The sequence below is a fragment of the Herpailurus yagouaroundi genome, unplaced genomic scaffold (genome assembly GCF_014898765.1).
Source record: "Herpailurus yagouaroundi ecotype Mexico unplaced genomic scaffold, PumYag 210, whole genome shotgun sequence".
Classification (NCBI taxonomy): Eukaryota; Metazoa; Chordata; class Mammalia; order Carnivora; family Felidae; genus Herpailurus; species Herpailurus yagouaroundi.
Window position 1 is genome coordinate 21422221 of NW_024412441.1, and position 21303 is coordinate 21443523.

General features: G+C 37.8%; 2 protein-coding genes across 5 annotated transcripts in view; both read right to left on the reverse strand.

Moving 5' to 3' along the window:
* The window catches only part of RFX8 (regulatory factor X8), a 264352-nt gene that overhangs the window by 169790 nt on the left and 73259 nt on the right, over positions 1–21303 (reverse strand). The gene's annotated exons all lie outside the window — the stretch shown is intronic.
* On the reverse strand, positions 7964–9700 carry LOC121016434 (RAD51-associated protein 1-like). The gene has a single exon (XM_040454068.1). It carries the CDS (start codon positions 9619–9621, stop codon positions 8617–8619), a length of 1005 nt encoding a protein of 334 aa, XP_040310002.1. The 5' UTR covers positions 9622–9700; the 3' UTR covers positions 7964–8616.

Genomic DNA, 21303 nt, shown 5'->3' on the forward strand with positions numbered 1-21303 from the left:
GATAGGAGGTAGAAAGCTGAAGCTATGTTAACAAGATTTGACTGATTTTATTTTGAGAAAGGAAGGAAGTAGACAAAAATATAGAAAGATACAAAAACAAATAAACAATCAAATAATTTAAAACAATACTGAGAGAGGAGGGCATTGAGAAAGATATGTTTCCTCAAATGAACAAAAAGCCAAACCATCTGTTGGGACTGAAGAAGTGAAGTTGGTTTGGAAGTCTGAAGGTTGTGGCAGAGAACTCAATGGCTCCTACATGGAATTTAAGAGGAAGCAACAAAAAGAGTAGAATAAAAAACCACCAGACTTCCTTTACAGATAATTTAGACCAAACTTTGCAATGAGTACAATTAGAAAAGCTAACAAAATATAAAAATCAACTACTTGATGGTGATAAAGGCACTAAGAATTACCCTACTAGATTCAGGAGATAATCCAGAGAGGTACGCTTGATATTAGAATTCCTTTCCCCTTGGGTGTGTTTGCTACTTCCCACAGAGACATCTGAGCAGTGCTTTTGCCAACCTTATGGAGTGAGAAGTATAAAAGTAGGATCCCAGAGACCCTGAAGATTAGGAAGGAGAAGGATCCCTAATGAATTTCCTGTGTTGTCAGTTGAGTCTCCACAGGACCATAGGAAAACTAGAAGCAAACTAAGACCACCAAAAATTGCAGCCCAGCTTCAAATCTTCTCAATTCCTGAAAGTGCATAATGTGATCCTGGATTGCTACATTTTTCTAGGAACCTGCTGGAAGCAAGTACAGATCTTCTTTTTTCTTTTTTAATTTTTTTAATGTTTATTTATTTTTGAGAGAGAGAGAGACAGAGCGGGAGTGGGTGAGTGGCAAAGAGAGAGGGAGACACAGAATCCAAAGCAGGCTCCAGGCTCTGAGCTGTCAGTACAGAGCCCAACACAGGGTTCAAACTCACGAATTGTGAGATCATGACTTGAGCGAAGTCAGACACTTAACCCATTCAGTCACCCAGGTGCCCTGCAAGTATAGATCTTCTATGGGAAAAAAATAATGTTATTCTAGGCCTCAAATGTTTTCTACAAACAAATATTCAAATATTGCTTCTAGCACACAATGAGAATAACCAGACATACCAAGTATCCATGGATTAATTAATGGTTAAGCAAAATGTTTACTATTATGGAATATTATCTAGCCTTAAAAAGGAAGGAAATTCTAACACATGCTATAACATGGATGAAACTTGAGAACATTATAGTAAGTGAAATAAGCCGATCACAAAAAGACAAATGCTATATGATTCTACTTGTATAAGGTACCTGGAGTAGTCAAATTCATAGACACAGAAAGTAGAATGGTGGTTTCCAGGGGCTGACAGGAGAGGGGAAATGAAGAATCATTGCTTAATGGGTACAGAGTTGCATTTCTGCAAGATGGAAAGGTTCTGGAGATGGATGGTGTTGATGTTTGCACAACAATATGAATGTACTTAAAACTGCTGACTGTATGCTTAAAAATGGTTAAGACAGTCAATTTTTTGTTAGTGTGTTTTAATAAAATAAAAAATTTAGAGAAGTGAAGAAATTTCTAAATCAAAACAATGAGAGAGAAATGAAGACATTCTCAGATAATCAAAAGATAAGAGAGTTTGTTGCCACTAGACCTGTCCTACAAGAAATGCTAAAGGATGCAGGGCGCCTGGGTAGCTCGATTGGTTAAGCATCCAACTCTTGATTTCAGCTTAGGTCATGATCTCATTGTTCATATGTTTCAGCCCTGCTTTGGGCTGAGTACTGACAGCATGGAGTCTGCTTGGGACTCTCTCTCTCTCCCTCTCTCTCTGTCCCTCCCCTGCTCATACTCTCTGTCTCTCAAAATAAATAAACAAACGTTTCTGTTAATAATAATAATAAAAGAAATGCTAAAGGGTGTCCTCCTGGTTGAGCTGAAAAGAAACTAGACCGTTACTTGATGCTGTAAAAAGAAATAAAGATCTCTGGTGAAGGGGCACTTGGGTGGCTCAATCAGTTAACTGTCAGACTCTTAGTTTTGGCTCAGGTCATAATATCATGGTTCATGAGCCCTGCATGGGGCTCCTCACTGTCAGCACAGAGCCTACTTGGGATTTTCTCTCTCCCTCTCTCTCTCTGCCTCTCCTCCATTTGTACACACATGCTCTCTCTCTCTCTCTCAAAATAAACAAATAACCTTAAAAAAAAGATTTCTGGTGAAGGCAAATACATAGATAATTATAAAATCTAGTATTATTGTAATTTTGGTATTAACTCCACTTTTTAAAAACATGGTTTAGGGGCACCTAAGTGGCTCAGTCAGTTAAGTGTCCAACTTGGCTCAGGTCATGATCTTGCAGTTCTGGGGTTTGAGCCCAGCATTAAGCTCTGTGCTGACAGCTCAGAGCCTGGAGCCTGCTTTAGAGTCTGTGTCTCCCTCTCTCTGCCTCTCCCCCCCCCCCCGCCTCAAAAATAAATAAACATTAAAACATTTTTAAATAATAAAAAAATAAAAATAAATTTAAAAAACATGGTTTAAAGGACAAATGCATAAAAAACATACTACTGGTCATGTACCATGTAAAGATGTAATCTGTGGCTTCTAATAATAGAAAGAGAGAAGGGAGCTACATACAAGTTTTGTGTGCTACTGAAGATAATTGTTATAAACTCAAATTAGGGTGCTATAACCTTAGGATGTTAAATTAAATCCCTATAGTAACCAAAAAGAAAATAGGTATAGAATATACACATAAGGAAATGAGAAGGGACTCAAACGCACAACAAAAATCAACTAAACACAAAAGAAGGCAGTGATAATGGAAGTGAGGGACAAAAAAAGCTATAATACCTAGAAAACAAATAGCAAAATGCCAAAACTAAGTAAGACCCTCCTTATCAGTAATTACTTTAAATGTAAATTGAGTAAGCTCTCCAATCAAAAGATAAAAACTGGCAGAAAAGGTTTCTAAAAATGGATTCAACTATATACATCTATAAGAGACTCACTTTAGATCCAAAGACACAAATAGATTGGGATACCTGGGTGGCTCAGTCAGTTAAATGTCTGACTCTTAATCTTGGCTCAAGTCATGATCTCATGGTTCCTGGATCGAGCCACATGCCAGAGTCTGTGCTGATGACAGCATGGAGCCTGCTTGGGATTCTCTCCCTTTCTTTTCCTCTCAAAATAAATAAATAAACATTAAAAATTTTTAAAACAAAAACAAAGACATAAATATGTTGAAAGTGAAGGGATTGAAAAAGGTATTTCATACAAAGATTAACCAAAAGAGAATTGGGGTAGCTATACTAATAACAGACAAAATTAACTTTAATTCCAAAAGATTAAAAGAGAAAAAGACAGACAATATATAAATAACATTTTTAATACAGCAAGATAATATAACAATTAAAACATCTACACACCCAAGAGACTTTCAAAATTTATGAAGGAAAAACTGACAATTTAAGGAAGAAATAGTTTTACAATAATAGTTGGAGACATGAATGCCCTACTTTAAATAATGGACTGAACAACCAGACAGAAAATAAGTGAGGATATAGAGGACTTGGACAACACATAAACCATCTAGACCTAACAGACATACAGAATATTCCATGCAACAACAGCAGAATACACATTCCTTCCAAGAACATGAGACATTCTCTAGGACAGACCATATGTTAGGCTACAAAACAATTCTCAGTAGGTTTAAAAAGGTACATATCATAGGGGTGCTTCGGTGGTTCAGCCGGTTAAGCCTCTGACTTTGGCTCAGGTCATGATCTCCCAGTTTGTGAGTTTGAGCCCTGCATTGAGCTGTCTGCTGTCAGCACAGAGCCTGACTCAGATCTTCTGCCCCCCTCTCTCTCTGCACCCCCCCCTGCTTGCTCACTCTCTCTCTCAAAAATAAATTAACATTAAAAAACAAGATAGATATTATACACAGTATCTTCTTCAGCCACAATGGGATGAAGATAGAAATCATGAACAGAAATAATACTGGAAAATTCACAAGCATGTGGAAGCTAAACAACATTCTTAAACAACCAGTGGGTCAAAGAAGAAATCACAAGGGAAATTAGAAAATATTTAGAGACAAATGAGGATGAAAATAAAACATACCAAAACTTATGGGATGCAGCAAAAAGAGTACTCAGAAGGAAATTTATAGCAGTAAATGCCTACATTTTAAAAAGAGAGAGAAAGATCTCAAATCAATGGCTTAACTCTGCACCATAAGGAACTAAAAAAAGAAAAGAAAAATAAACCCAAGCTAATAGAAAGGAGGAAATAATAAGGATTAGAGCAGAGATACACAAAATGCAGAACCAAAAAGCAGAAGAATCAAGGAAACCAAAAGTTGGTTCTTTAAAAATATCAACAAAATTGAAAAACTTTAGTTAAATTGACTAAGAAAAAAAGACCAAGCTCAAGTAAAATTACAAATGAAATCGTGGACAGGACAACAAACACTACATAAATAAAAAGGATTATAATACTATGAACAATTGTATGCAAACAAATTGGGTAACCTAGATGAAAAGGACAAACTCTTAGAAACAACACAACTACCAAAACTGACTCAAGAAGAAACAGAAATCTTAATAGGCCTATAACAAATACAAAGATTGAATCAGAAACCAAAAACCTTCCAACAAAGAAAAGTCCAGCACCAAACATTTAAAGGAGAATTAGCATAGATCCTTCTTAAACTCTCCCAGAAAATTAAAGAGGAGGGAACACTTTACTAATTCATTCTATGAGATCAGTGTAACCAAAGCATGACAAAGATACTACAAAAAAAGAAAATCATAGATCAATATTCCTAATGAATATAGGAAATCTATATTCAACAAAATATTCAATGAAATATTAGCCAAGTGAATTTGGCATTATAGTGAAAGGATTTTACACTGTGAACAAATAGGAGTTGTCCCAGAATGCAAGGATGATTCAATATATGAAAACCAATCAATGTAACACTATATTAATAGAATGAAGGAGAAAAAACTACAAGATTATCTCAATGTAGAAAAGGCATTTGGAAAAATTCAATACACCTTCATGATAAAAACACACAGTACACTAATAGAAAGCAACCTCCTTAATATGATAAAGACCATGTAGGAAAAACCCACAACCCATCATACCCAATAGTGAAAGAGTGAAAGTATTCCCCCTAAGATCAGGAACAAGATAAGGATGCTCACTTTCATCACTATTATTCAATATCACTCTGCAAGTCTTAGCCAGAATAATTAGGCAAGACAAGGAAATAAAAGATATGCAAATTAGAAAAGAAGTATAATTATCTTTCTTCTAAGATGATGTGATATTATATGTAGAAAACTCTAAAGATTCAAAAAACTTTTTAGAGCTAACAAACACATTCAGCAAAATTGCAGACTGCACCATCAACACTCAAAAATCAGTTTTATTTCCTTATTCTGGTAATAAATATAACAGAAATTTTAAAAACAATTCTACTTACAAAGACCTAAAGAGAATAAGACACATTAGCTTAACCAAGGAGATGAAAGACTTGTACATTGAAAACTATGAAACAAAGCTGAAAGAAATTAAAAGAGATGTAAATAAAAGGAAAAGACATTTCTTGTCCATGAATTAGAAGACTTAATACTGTGAGGATGACAATACCCATAGTGATATACAAACTCAATGCAATCTCTATCATAACCCCAATGATATTTTTTGTAAAAATGGAAAAGTAGATTCTAAAATTCATATGGAATTTCAAGAGCTCTGAGTAGCCAAAACAAGCTTGAAAGAGAACAAAGTTGGAAGACTCACTTTCTAATGTCAAAATGCACTACAAAGCTATGGTAATCAAAACAGTATGGTTGGTACTGGCATAAGGACAGATATAGACAAATAGAATAGAATTGAAGAATATAGAAATAAAATCTTTTATTCAATGGAGGGAAAAGGTAGTTTTTTCAACAAATGGTTCCAGGAAGACTGGATATCCACATTCAGAAGAATCAGTTGGAACCTTCCTTTAGACTATATACAAAAATTAATTCAAAATGGATCACAGACCCAAATTTAAGAGCTAAAACTCTTAAAAGTAAACATAAGAATAAATCTTCCTTGGATGTGACAATGCTTTCTTAAGTATGAAACCAAAAGCACAGGTAGGGGTGCCTGGCTGGCTCCATCAGTAGAGTATGTGACTCTCTCTCTCTCTCTCTCTCTTTTTTTTTTTTTTTTTTTGTTATTTTTTTTTTTTTTTTTTTTTTTTTTTTTTTTTTTTTTGAGAGAGAGCATTAGAGAGAGGCAGGGAGAGAGAGAATCCCAAGCAGGCTTCGTGCTATCAGCACAGAGCCCAACGTGGGGCCTGAACCCACAAACTGTGAGATCATGACCTAAGCCAAAACCAAGAGTTGGAGGCTCAACCAACTGAGCCAGCCAGGTGCCCCAATGTGACTCCTGATCTTGGCGTCATGAGCTCAAGCCTCACATTGGGCATGGAACCTACTTATAAAAACAAAAAAACAAAAGCACAGGCAACAAAAGAGAAAATAGAGAAACTGGACATCGTAAAAATTAAAAACTTTTGTGCATCAAAGAACACTATTAATAATGAAAGACAAGAAACAGAATGGTAGTAAATATTTGCAAAGCATATATGTGATAAGGACTTAATATCCAGAAGATAATAAATAACTCCCACAACTCAAAAACAAAAAAATAATCAACCCAATTTTAAAATGGGCCAAAAAGATACACAAATGGCCAATAAATGCATGAAAAGATGCTCAACATCATTAGTCATTAGGGAAATGCAAATCAAAACCATAATGAGGTACCACTTCACACCTACCATAATGGCTATGATAAAAAAACAAAACAAGAAAATAAAAAGTGTTGGCAAAGATGTGGAAGAATTGGAACACTTGTACATTATTGGTGGGAATGTAAAATGGTACAGCAGCTCTGGAAAACAGCTTGGTGGTTCCTCAAAAAGTTAAACACAGAATTACCATGTGATCTACCATATAATTCCACTCCTATATATACCCCAAAGAATTGAAAACAGTGACTCAGGTACTTGTTCATTAATGTTCATAGCAGCACTGTTTATATTAGCCAAAAAGTGGAAATAATCCAAGTGTCCTTCAACAAGTGAATGAATGTTTTATATTTAGATTTTTCTAAAGAAATAATGGGAGATGATAGATAGATAACAGATACATGGATACAGAGATACACAAATATAAACATATTTATTATAAGGTATTGGCTCACATGATTACGGAGGCTGAGAAGTCCCATAATCTACTATATGCAAAGCTAAAGACCCAAGGAAGCTGGTGGTGTAGTTCAAAGATCTGAGAGCTGGAGAGCCAATGGTATAGATTCTAGTTCAAGTCTGGAGGCCTGAGAACCAGGAGTGCTAAAGGAAAGAGACCAATATCCCAGCCAGCTTAATCAGTCAAGCAGAGAGCAAATTCAGCCTTCCACTGGCCTTTTGTTCTAGTTTGGCTTTCAACAGACTTGATGATGCCCACTTACACTGGGGAGTGCCATCTGCTTTACTCAGTCCATCAATTCAAATGTTAATCTCCTCAAGAAACACCCTCACAGACACACCCAGACACCATCAGCTATCTGGGCATCCATGGCACAGTCAAATTGACATATATAACTAACCATTACAAAATATGACATATACATGCAATGGATGTTATTCAGTCATTAAAAAAAAAAAATGAAGTTCTGTTCTTTCCCTGCCACCATGGAGTCATACCTGGAGGTGGAGGCCCAGGTGCACCAAGATTCGGCTCCACCCGTAACCCATGACCATGGTTGAGGAAAGCATTACTGCTGGAAGTGTAATGGATGTTAATACTTTTTTTTTTTTTTTTCATAAAGCATTCATTTAATCTAATGAAATAAAGACAACCTAATGAAATGTAGACAAATGTAGACAGGTGCAATGGGCTCAAGGAAAGAGCATATCAAAACTTTTTCACTTTTATTAAAGGCTTTGATGAGAACTTCATAAAATGTCATGAAATTCTATTTGCTATACAATAAACATCTACTTCTGAGTAGGCGACATAGGTCATTATAGCAACCATTTTAATGGATAAATGAATTCTGAATTCTTAGTATTTGACTAAAATATGAAACATTTTTGCAATTAAACTGACAATGTAGCTTAAGTAAGATTTCAGAAATGTCTCCTGGAAAAAGTGGGAATGTTTCCTTTTAAACTCTGAATAGTTAAGGTGCCATAAATTAGACAAAGCTAGAAAGGAGCATCATGTTTCTAGAAAAGAATAGCATGCAACATGGACTTTCTCCATGTCAAACTGACAACCACTGAATGACAATGACTTATTATACACAGGAAAAATAGAACACATTCTCCAGAAGGAAAGGGCATTACAAGATAATTCTGATAAACAAACCCCTTATTGAAATCTTGAATACCTTCAGAGAACATCATCATGGAATGGGTAGAGGCAATTTATAGGACATTAAAGGATTCCTTTATCTTATGATACCCTCCTTAAATATAAACACACATCAAATATAAACACACTTGTAAAACTGTGATTCTCTTAATCAAACATGTGTTTACTATCACACTCAGCTACTAGCGGCATTTGGATGCAAAGGTTTAACTCGTGCTAATCTGGACAAACCCAGGCGGAGACTCTGATTTGGAGACTTAACAGACACGCCTGCCAGTGGGTTCCTGATGCTGCTGCTTCCGGACATCGCTGGTGGGACCCACTTAGGTTTTTTGTTTTCAGCCAAAGGACTGCGTATTTGTAATGGTTTCCTAGTGACCTCCGAAGAACCAGAAACCTTTTTTGGTGAAGGCTGAAGTTCTGATTTCACAGAAGCTGGAGCAGAGTCTCCTGAAGTCACCAAAGTATTACATTTGGATTTAGGTTTCTTCTCCTTCTTTTCAACTGGGGATTTGACCTTCACTTCTTTCTTTTTAATTTCTTTCACTTTATTTTTTCTCACAGTGAAGTCTTCATCATTATCTTCACTCTCACTAAAATCAGAGTCATCCTCGGACTCTTCACCAGTTGCTAAGTCTGGTTCAGAGTCATTAGCACTATCGCCATCACTGCCTTCCAGAAGAATCTTCCTCTGTTGTACCATAGCCTTTGATGCTGCTTTTCTTTTCCCTTGAACACCAGGAAAATCATCTTCCTCAGTAATCTTATCCAAATCTAAATAATCGCTGGCTACACTGTAATTGGAGATATGAGGGGCCTTACTCATTGTTTCACTTCCACGACTGTCACATTTTTCAATGCTTTTATCTTGAGCCTCTTCCGCATCAGTGGTGACTGTTGGAAGTTCCTTCACTGATAAAGCAAGTGCGACTTCTAAGTCTCGCTGGTAGAGCTTGTCATCTAAAGCTATCCTTTTTTTAGGGGTTTTCTCTTGCAATGGGATACCTTCTTTCTGGAGATTCTTCAGTTTAGGTTTCCTTGTTTCTAGTTTTAACTCCTTTGGTGTTGTTCTGGGTTTTTTATTTAAAGGTGCAGTTGCAGAAATAAAGTCATCATCACTGTCAGAGTCCTCAAACTGTGAGTAATTGACCGATTTCTTATGCCTCACAGGCCACACCATGGCCCCCTCCAAGGCTGAAAGTTTGCAGCTTTCAAATTCTTGTTGGCAGCAGTGGCTGTTTCAATTCCCGCCCAAAACCAGACACCGATGTTAATACTTTTTTACAAGAGGTGCTGAAGACTGCCTTCATCCATGATGGCCTACCACATGGAATTTGTGAAGCTGCCAAAGCCTTAAACAAGCACCAAATCCATCCTTGTGTGTTGCATTCATGTGTGATGAGCCTATGTATGTCAGGTTGGTGAGGCCCTTCGTGCTGAACACCAAATCAACCTAATTAAGGTTGATGAGAACAAGAAACTAGCGTAATGCATAGGCCTCTATAAAATGCACAGGCCTCTATAAAACTGACACAGAGAGTAAACCCTGCAAAGTGGTTGGTTGCTATTGTGTGGTGATTAAAGTCTACGGCAAAGAGTCTCAGGCCAAGAATGTCATCAAGGAATACTTCCAATACAAGAAATAAACAAGTAAAAAATGTGGTCCTTGTTCCTCAAAAAAACCAAAAACCAAAAAACAACAACAACAACAAAAATGGAGTTCTATAACATAGTGAAACTTGAAAATACTAAGCTAGGTGTAGTGGTCCAGACACAAAAGGACAAATATGTAATTCTACTTATGTGAAATACCTAGAATAGGAAAATTCAGAGAAAATAGATTAGAAGTTGTCAGATGCTGGGCAGAGGTGGAATGGGGAGTTATTACTTAAGGGGCACAGAATTTCTCTTTGGGCTGATGAAAAAAATTGGAACAGTGGTAATGGCGTATATGTAATTAATGATACTGAATTGGTACACTTAAAAATTACAAAAATGTACAAAAACATGGCAAATTTTAAGTTACGTATTTTATTCAATAAACAATTGATTAGTGTCCTTAACTACATTCATAGTAAAGAAAAACCATATGATTGTTTCAATAGGAAAATCCTTTGATAAAATTCAAAACCCATTCACGAAAAATACTTTTAGCAACCTAGAAATAGAAGAGAATTTCCTTAATCTGATCAAGGGTATTGTGCCAGTTATCGATTTATTGCCTTTCAGCTCCAAAATCACTCTTCAGTACCTGCTCTATGATGGACGGGATTCTTGAAGCACTCACTATTCCTTCATACCAAGTATGTGGAACTTTGCCAAAAGGGGGTGCTGAAGTGACACTGCAAGAGAAAGATGGCTTCTCTTTCTGACTCCAAAGTACAGTGTTTTACTTTTTCTTGCTCCTGTTGCACACTGGTCAGAGGTGTGAGTGGGTGGGCACATCTGGGGTGATCTGATCCAGCTCTGTGCACAGAGCATGTAGTCCTCAGTAATCTTGCAGCCTCAGTCCAGGTCCAGTAATGGCCTTCCCATGGCCTTTCCAAGATCCTGGCCTCACAAACACAGTAGAAACCTAACTCTTTCTACACCAGCCTTGAATGGCCTAAGTCCTAAAAGATTGTTTCCTGTTTGCCTCTCAACCATGGCCCTGTGCTAGCCTGAGCAAGCCTGAAAACTTTTCCACCAAGCAGAGTGCTGCAACCACATGACTTACAATGAGGGCTGGGAAGGAAGCCTTGAGAAGGAAGCTCCATTTCCAAGTTTGTATTTCCTTGGATACTCTCCTTCACCCCTGGCTGTCCTTTAACATTATCTCTGCATTTTCATAGTTACCCTCCTATCATGGTTAAATAATTCTTTGTTGAACTTTCCCTGTTTCCCTGGTTTCTCAAAGGGACTGACTAGATGCTGAGTGATACAAATACTTACAAAATATCTATGTTAAATATCATATTTAATGGTTAATATTGAAAAACTTTTCTTTGAGATCAAGAACAAAACAAGAATGACTGCTATCACCACTTTTATGCCACATTGTACTAGCCATTGTAATAAGATAAGAAAAAAAGGCATATGGATTAGAAAGGAAGAAAGGAAATTTTTATTATTCATAGATTCTAATGATAACATACATTTAAAAGTCCAAAATGATCTATTCAACTTTAGACCTAACATATGTGATTAACTGGATGCAAAATCAACATACAAAAATCTATTATATTGTTATTTACATGATGATATAATTATGTGTAATTATTAATACAATTATATTTCTAATATAATTAGGAATATAATATATAAGAAAAAGAAACTTTAAAAATACCATTAACAAAAAACATAAATATATCAAATGCTTAGCAATAAATATAACAAAAGATGTGCAAAAAACTGTAAGATATTATTGTGAAAAATTGAAGAGATCTCAAAAAATGGGTAGATATACAAGTTAATGAAATAACAGACTCAATATTGTGAAGATGCCAATTCTTCCCTGAAACTTATGTTTATATTCAAGACAATTATAATCAAAATTCTTACAGGGTTTTTTTTTTTTTTTTTTTTTTTTTTTTTTTGTATAGGAAACTGACAACCTTATTTTTTTCAACGTTTATTTATTTTTGGGACAGAGAGAGACAGAGCATGAACGGGGGAGGGGCAGAGAGAGAGGGAGACACAGAATCGGAAACAGGCTCCAGGCTCTGAGCCATCAGCCCAGAGCCCAACGCAGGGCTCGAATTCCTGGACCGCGAGATCGTGACCTGGCTGAAGTCGGACGCTTAACCGACTGCGCCACCCAGGCGCCCCCTGACAACCTTATTTTTAACATTTATATGGAAATGAAAAGATTGGTAAAGAGCTTTCTTCTATGAAGAAGAAAAACAAGCAAGGAAGACTTGCTCTACCAAGTATCCAGACTTATTATAAAGGTACAATAATTAAAATAGTATGGCACTGACATAAACACAGAAGTGAATGGAACAGTATAAAGAACCCTAAACCAGATTCATACATACATGAACATGACAAGTTTGTCACTGGAGAGAGTGGGTGAACCATAGCATTTCAAATATATTGTCCTGGAAAAACGGGATATCCATGTGGGAAAAAAAAGAAACTTGGCCCCTATCTCACTCCATATAAAAACCAATTTCAGATAACCTATAGATTTAAACGTGAAAGGCAAATAATAGTCAAAATGAATATTTAATAATAATAATAATAGTAATAAAACTTCTATAAAAAATACAAGAAAATATCTCATGACCTCAAGACAGGGGAACATTTCTTACACAGCTATAGAAAACAATAACCAAAAGAAAAGATTAATAAACAAGACCACATGAAAATAAGAACTTCTGTGTATATCAAAAGATGCTGTTCAACCGACCCAAAAGGACTCCTACAAACTCAGAAACAAAAGACAGACAAATGAGAAGAAAACAAGGAAAAGCACTTAACAAAAGAGAATATCTATGGCCCCAAAACATAGGAAATAGGGCTCTACTTTATTAGTACTTAGAGAAATGAAAATTAAAAATACATTGAGATATGGGCACCTCAGTGGCTCAGTCAGTTAAGCATCTGACTTTGGCTCAGATCATGATCTCACAGTTCATGAGTTCAAGCCCCACACTGGGCTCTGTGCTGACAGTTCAGAGCCTGAGCCTGCTTTGGATTCTGCCTCTCCCTCGCTCTCTGCCTCTCCCCCATTAGCACTCTCTCTCTCAAAAATAAATAAACATTTAAAAAAATTTTTTTTAAAACACTGAGATAACACTATACTGACAACACCAAATGTAAGTGTAGATATGGAACCCTGAACCTTCATTCACTGCTGGGAATGGTGGATGTATGTAAATTGCAATAACAAAATTGGGAGCTAGTTGATTCTCTTTCTCTTATTCCATGATTCAGAATTCCACTCCTCAGTGGAATTCCTAACAAAAATACATGCACATAGGCACCAAAAGACATGTACAGGAATAACCACAGCAGCACTGTTCAACATAACCCCAAACTGAAAACACAAGTATCCAACAATTACATAAAGGATAAAGAAATTATGCAGGCCGGTGGAGAGCAATGAGTGAAGGGAATCATAAGGTACAAACTTCCAGTTATAAAATTAGTAAGTCATGGGGATGTAATGTACAGCATGTTACCTATAGTAATACTGCATTGCATATTTGAAAGTTGCCAAGAGAGTAAATCTTGAAGGTCCTCAACACAAGAAAAAAAAGAAAAATTTTTTCATGGCTAAGTATGGTAATGAATGTTAACTAGACTTGCTGTGGTGATCATTTCACATTGTATTCAAATATCAAATCATTATGTTGTACACCTGAAACTAATATAATGTTATATGTCAATTAGTCGATTATACCTTAATAAAAATAATTTAAAAATATGGTATATTTATACAATGAAATAATACACAACGCTGAGAATGAATGCACTATAGCTTCATGCAATGACATGAATTTCATACACATAATAATAAGTCAAAGAAGCCAAATACACACAATACATACACTATATAATTCCATCTATGTGAAGTTCAGAAAATGAGCAAAACTAAATTATAGTGTTTAATAGTACATGTTTAAGTTGTTAAAGCATGAAGAAAGGTTAGGAAATTATTACTATGACCTTTAGGATAGTGCTTACTGCAGAGAAAGACAAAGTACTAGTGATCAGGAGGGGCATGAGAAAGACTTCAGGGGTGTTGAAACATTCTAGTTTTTGACCCAGGTGATGATCAGTTGGAGGTTAACTCTGTAAAAATTCATTGAGCTGTATATTCTTTGTAAATGTTTGTAATATTTAATTTTTTGAAGATTTAACAGAACAAATGACTGCCTGGCAGCACTGAGGATGCAGTAGACAACATCACATTTTAATAAGTCCTAAATGTAGGGACTTACAGTGTGTAGGAGGCTGAGAGTGAGAGATGTGGAGAAGGAAGAAGGTAATGACCCAGGATGGGGACTGGTTTGTCAGGACTCTTGAGGGCTGGCAGGGAGGAGTGGGGAAAGGAAATCACACATCCTTAAAATTGCAGTTCCTGAGGCAGACATTCAGGCAGACATAAACCCAATTCATTAAATGCCCTAGGAGAATAGAAAGACAAAAGACCAAAGATCACAGTGAGGGAGAAGAGTAAGTTCATAGATGTGACAGTCTGGAAGAAGTAAAGTGTATTAGACACAGAAGGAGAGCTTCAGTGAACACTGCAGTAAAATGTAGTATATTGATACCATGTACACAGAAACGAGGATCTTTTAGCCTAGTATTCATTCATTCATTCATTCATTCATTCACTCAACAAGTATTTATTATCAGGAACTATTCTAGTTGCCATAGAGAATGCAAGAGGGTATAAGACAGTTCTTCTCTTTAGTTTTAACTAAGATAAAACATAGCCTCATGAACATTTAAGTTACAGTTCAATATTCCACTGCCCAAAGGATAAAGCCCCAACTCACACCCACACATGCCATACAAGCTCCACCTCATTTTGACCCCTTGCCAGTGGCATTTCCCCCATGGGTCTCTGCTCTTCCCCAGAGCAGCTCATCTTCACTATTTCTGTGACCGTAACAGAGGCCCAGTTCTATGCACTTTATACCTATTAATTCTCACAATGACTTTAAGAGGTCAATACCAATATTATTCACATTATGGTTCAGGTGAGGTAACAAGCCAAGAGAGGTTAAGTAACTTTTCACATTCATAATAGCTTGTAGGTGCTGGGGCCAGGACTCCAACCCTGAAAGCCTGGCCCCAGGGAATGTGCTCTCCACAACTACAACTGAGCCACAGCCATCTTTCTCTGTCCCATGACAAGTCCAAACTTTTTCATCTCTCTGTAGCTTTGGATTTTCTCCCTGTTGTCTTCCCCACAAACTCAGCAAGAAGGCTGCCACCTCTGTGCACCCTTCCATGGCCACCTCCTCAGGGCCAATCTCTACCTTCCTCCTCCATGCCCTCAACTTTCATGGGCCTCTCCTAACATGTCCGTAGATGTCCTCAAGGGAGGAAGCTTGCCTTGTTTTTTGATATGCCTTCTCCAGAATCGTTCACACATGAAATTACAGGCAATGCTGAATTGGATCCAAAGAAAAACGTAAATCCTAAATAAGTGATGCCAATTTGAGTCACTAAGGTTAGAAGAAAGAAAGGCCCATGCAGTCTGAGGTAGCCCAGGGAAGTCTTATGAAAGGGGTAGTCCTTGGTTAGACCTTAAGGGATGAGCAAACTGTGTATCACTGAAGATGATCAAGAGGGTGACCAGGGTGGGAAAGAGTGTGTGCACAGGCCTGGTGACTCCAATGCACAGGGTATCTTTAGAAGTCCATCTTTAAACCAAACTTCACAGAGCATAGGCTGCAGGCAAAACAATCAGAGATCAAGAGGCAAGAATATTAAAGTACCAATACAAATACCTACCCTAGGAACCCTCAAAAAGTCCTTCTTAAGTAAATCTAGAAAACCAGAATACTTCAGAGTATAAAAAAGATTAATCACATTTAGAGTTTTTCAATACTCTACACAACTGATTGCAGGGTTGGAACTGCTCTGAATTTGGAACTGTTTTGAATAAATCAGTATTGGGGTGCCTGGATGGCTCAGTCAGTTGAACATCTGACTCTTAATTTTGGCTCAGGTCCTAATCTCATGATTTCTGGGATGGAGCCTCACATCAGGCTCTGTGCTGACAGCGCAGAGCCTGCTTGGGATTCTCTCTCTCCCTGTCTCTCTGCCCGTCCCTCTCTCTTTTCTCACAAAAATAGATAAACTTTAAAGATCAATCAACCAACCAGTCAGTATAGGTATACGGAGATTTTACTGCATTTTCTTTGCAACCAGGCCATCTGAGTTGTTGCCATCAATCAGGGCCTGGCCTGAGATTGAAACGATGCCCATGCAACGCCCATCTATGCCAGCAGCAATCTCCTCTCCAAGCTTCTCATAGTTATGGTACATCCAGTCCTGCCACTTGCAGGCTTCTGACATGAAAGGGGGCACTGGCCATACAAAAGAGATATTTCTTGAGGGGGGCATAGTGTGGATTTCTATGTAGTCTCTTTTTTGGGGTACCTGGAAATATATGCTACCAGGTTAAGGTTACTGATGGAATGTCTTTGCAAACCAGACTGAACAAACTAGGAGGATGAGCTCTACTATCCAGATTGTACCCCTTGTCCTGCTTACTCTTTGCTCTTCTTATCATCTTTCTTCTAGGGGAATGCGAGAAATATAAAGAATATATAAATATTCTTTTCAACAGATGTCTACAAAGGAAAGAAAACCTCTCCATTATTCTTCAGAAGACCCCAGACCCATCAGAACTTCCTTGAGGTGCGGAGAGAGGCCCCTTGCCTCCACCTGCCTGGCCTATCACTAAAAGAGAATCAAATATAGGTAGTAAGCCTGTCATCACGTGAGAAAACCTTTCCTTTTACTTCTACATATTTGCCTTAGATTATTCACAAATAAAATTTACACACATTTCATTGGCACTACTACATCTACAAATCACCTTGATCTCATTTAAATTCATTTTGCAAATGGGCAAGCATTTGACTTTTACTGATTGCCCAAGATTGCAAAGTTACTAAGAAATAGTGCCAGGCCCATGTCTATGACTTCAGGGTCCAGCTTTGTCCCACTTCATAGCAAACACATTAAAACATATTCCCATCCCACAGAACATATAAATTTTTGCTGTATAATTTTTATAATTCCAGTTTGGAGTTTCCTTATAACTTATAAATGTTTTCTCGTGATCCAAACTGTTAACATTTTTATGTAATCATATAGGGCTTGAGTTGAGTAGTAGCTGACTCATTGATATCATGTTACATTTTGCAGACTCTTAATTAAATATTTACTTCAATTTCAGTGTTTAATCCTCATGTGTAGGAGCCAATTCATTTTTTTCCAGGCCTGAAATATTGTCATGGGTCCTCGAAAGGTCACAGGCCCTGAGCACCAAACCAAGAATGCCTCATGGCAGAAAGAGCTCCCAGCACAGGGGTGTGATGTGAGCAAAGGTTTAGAGGCTGGAATATAGAAGGCAGGTAAAGGTGGCTGTCACAGATTCAGCTGGCTCGAACAGAAAGGACAGAATCTGGTCTGTCTCTGGCCTTCCATTAGCAAGGTCTAGCTTGTGGATCTCTGGGACAATCTGCTGCCGGCACTCTGGAACAGGTTATTCTTTTATGTTAAACCATACTATTAATCCACAGAGTTAAGCAGCATCCAGAAAAACTTCAAAGATGATCAAAGGAAGAGTTTATTCTATATGTTAGTAGAGTCCTCCCCAAAACAAATCTCATAGGATTCAGGGATACTGGTTCTGACTGACCTCATCACCAAAAACCCCCAACTCCAGAGAGAGCTGGGATTGGAGAGGAACTCTAGAGAGAGCAAAAGGGACCCCCACTACCACTCCACCCCGCCTTCTGTTGCCATGGGGACATGCAGAACCATTCCACTAAGCAAGCCTGGGATTAAAACCATTCCTATTGAACCTCCTGCTGGGTGGCCTCGTTTTGGAGGCAACATATTCCCAATAATTCTAAGTTGAGTTTTTGTAAAATGCATTTTAAATGCACAAGCCAGGGAAATCTAACTTTTTACAGGTGTAGTGTACTGCTCCAAATCCTTTTTAAAAAAAGAAAGAAATTTTCAATACTATAAGCAGTCACTCTTTTTGGATGTCCATATTTTTGCGTTCTGCAGAGTTTTATTAAATTAGGACACATTACCACAGTACTTGCTGAAAACATATTGCATCAGGCCTTGGAATTTAGAGAGAAAAATGAGTTGTTGTTTGTGCCATGCCATTTTTCTTCAGTAATTGAAACAAATTTGAAGATGTGGAGAAACCTGGGGATTCTGGAGAAGCTCTTCACTCATCTATTTCTCTAGTTGCCATGGAGAACAACAGTTTTAAAGGCATCTTTAAATAAAGTCAGCCCTGAGCAGAAACCTCTCTTCTTGAGTGAGGCAAAATACTAAGGGGGTGGGAGAGAGGGCTCTTTGCTGCTCTAAATTGCAAGTAATCTGAGGAAGATATAAGTGAGGCTTGTGTTTATTCAGAAGACACATTCATGTAGGAGACAGCAGGCAGTTCTGGGGCCATGCACCTGCCAGAACTTTCCAGAGCCTCCCTCTCATGCTCAGGATCCAGTTTCTGATCCTTAGAGCTATGGGCTTCTGAGAGCTAGCTCTCTCTCCATATTCATCAGGCTTCATTTACCAAATATTCTGCTTCTTTGTTTCCATCAGTCCTGGAGCTCCCAAGAACATGGTCCACCCTTTCCCATTGCCTATAAATAACTTCCTTTGACACATCTGTCCAGCTTCTCCCTCTCCCCCTTCAAATTTTTCCTTGAACCTCTCATCCCCTTGGAGCTCCTTTGTTCTGGTTACCTTAGGAAGGAGGGTACTAGTCAATAAAATGATGATGATGATGATGATGATGATGATGATGATGATGATAGGTGTTTATTATGCACATATGAAGCATTTAGCATAGATTATCTCATTTTATCTTTGGGCAACCTTCAGATAGGTGCTATTTCTATCCCCATTTTACAGAAGAGGAAACAGTTTTAGGAAGCACAAATGACTTAGCCACACAATTGGCACATAGCAGAGTAAGGGTTCAGCCCACACTTTCCAACTCTAGAGTCTCCACTCATATTGTCTCTCCATCTAATCATTCACTCATTTATCCAACCAATATTTATGGAGCCACACACTGTTCAAGGGCAGATAGCAATGATGAAGGCAAAAGAGGTTTCCACATTCATTATGATTCTTTGATTTTAGTAAGGGTACATAGGCAAGAAATGAACAAATAAACCAGATAATTTCTGAGATGGGAGCTGTGGAGAAAATACTTCAAGGAATTGGGCAGAGCAGTGTTTTTCAAATTTGAGTGTGCATGAGCTCACCTGGGTGACTTTTTGAATCACACATTGCTGGGCCACACTCTCAGAGTTCCTCATCCAGTAGGTCTGGAGTGGGGACTGGGAACTTGCATTTCTAACAAGCTCCCAGGTGAGGCTGCTATTGCTGGAGAATACATACTTGGAGAATCACTGGCGTAGGGAGTAATTAGGACTTGAGTGGGGTGTGGGGAAGCCATTTTCAGGATGTGTGGCATTTGAGCTGAGACCCAAATGATGAAATGAGTAAGCCACCATAAGATATGAAGATGCAGAGGGTACCAAAAGGGCAAAGTCCCAAGGTGGAAATGAGCTCTCACTATTGGAAGGACAAAACAAAAATATGCTGGGTGTTGAATGAGGAAAAGAAGAGAAACAGACAAGGGCCAGCTTAGACCCAACACAGTTTAGTTATTCCTTTTCCTCCTGCTCTGGTAGACAACGTTGTTTTAACATGAAAATTAGAATGTCTTTAACCAACAAAATGTTGACAATTAGTTGATTTAAAAAATAAAGATCCATTATAAGATTGTTTTAAATGGCACCTCCTGTGACACATTTAAAACATGACTTAAATTGTCCTTCACTCCAATGCCATTCTCAATTGTAATTTTTCAAGCAAAAGTAATCTATTGTGTTACATCACCGATGTTGTATATTATTTAATAATGTATTTTTTATATGGAGAGTCTGCAACTTGTTGCAAATCTGCAACTTGTTGCAAAATTCAAAGACAGGACCCATGCCTTTTCTTTCCTCATTCTTCGACCTTAGTGCTTTTCAAATGTGCTTAAAACTGAACTCATATAACTGGCTCCCTGGCACTCTTTAACAAGGAAGAGTGATTTAGGTGAACCTCTTGTTTTTGCCAGAGTCCCTTGTCCACTCTGTTCCCTGAGGTGCAGGAATGCTGACCTGGGAAAGGATGAGGTCTAGCCTTCTACTGGATTCTCAGCTAAGGTGAGCCTAGTCTGCTGCAGGAAAATTGGCCCCTCTCTTTCTCTCAGCAGATACATTTGGTGCTGCTTTTGCAGCCAGGTCTTTATGTTCCTTTGCTTTGGATCTATTCTGAGGAAGCAGTGAGTTTCTGCATGATTGATAAAAACAGCCTGTTCATCTCATTGCTTAAAAAAACATAGGAATGATCAAGATTCTGAATTTCCTAAACATTGCATAGTTGATGGCTGGAGCATTCAGAGATTACTGTTGGTGAGTGTTATGGGCTGCACTGTGTCCTCCAAAATTCATATTGTGAAGTCTTAACCCTTAGTACCTCAGAATGTGACTGTATTTAGAGATAGGGTTTTTACAGAAACAATTAAGGTTAAATGAGGTCAGTGGGGTAGGTCTTATTCCAATATGACTGGGGTCCTTATTAGAAGAGGAGATTAGCAAACAGTCATCACAGACAGAGGAACAGCCATCTGCAAGCCAAGGAGACCAGCCTCAGAAGAAACCAACCCCGCTGACACCTTGCTCTTAGACTTCTGGCCTCAAGAATGATGAGGAAATAAATTGTTGTTTAAGCCACCCAGTCTGTGGCTCTTTGTTATGGTGGCCCAAGAAAACTAATATAGTGAGTATATGGAGGGCAGCTGGCCCCATCTAAGCCACCAAGAATTTGGAGAGTTAGTTCTTTTGAGAACTATGTGTTTGCTCATATAGAAACTTTGTTATACTTTCCATTCCATGCTTTAAAATTTTTTCTCTATATAAAATAAAAATTTAGAAAACAAGGTGTCTTGGGGCACCTGGCTGGCTCAGTCAGTAAAGCATGTGACTCTTGATCTCAGGGTCATGAGTTCAAGTCCCATGTTGGGTGTGGAGCCTACTTAAAACAAAAAGATGAAGAAGAAGAAAACCAGATCCCTCCTCTGAGAATTTCTTCAAAGTTTCAG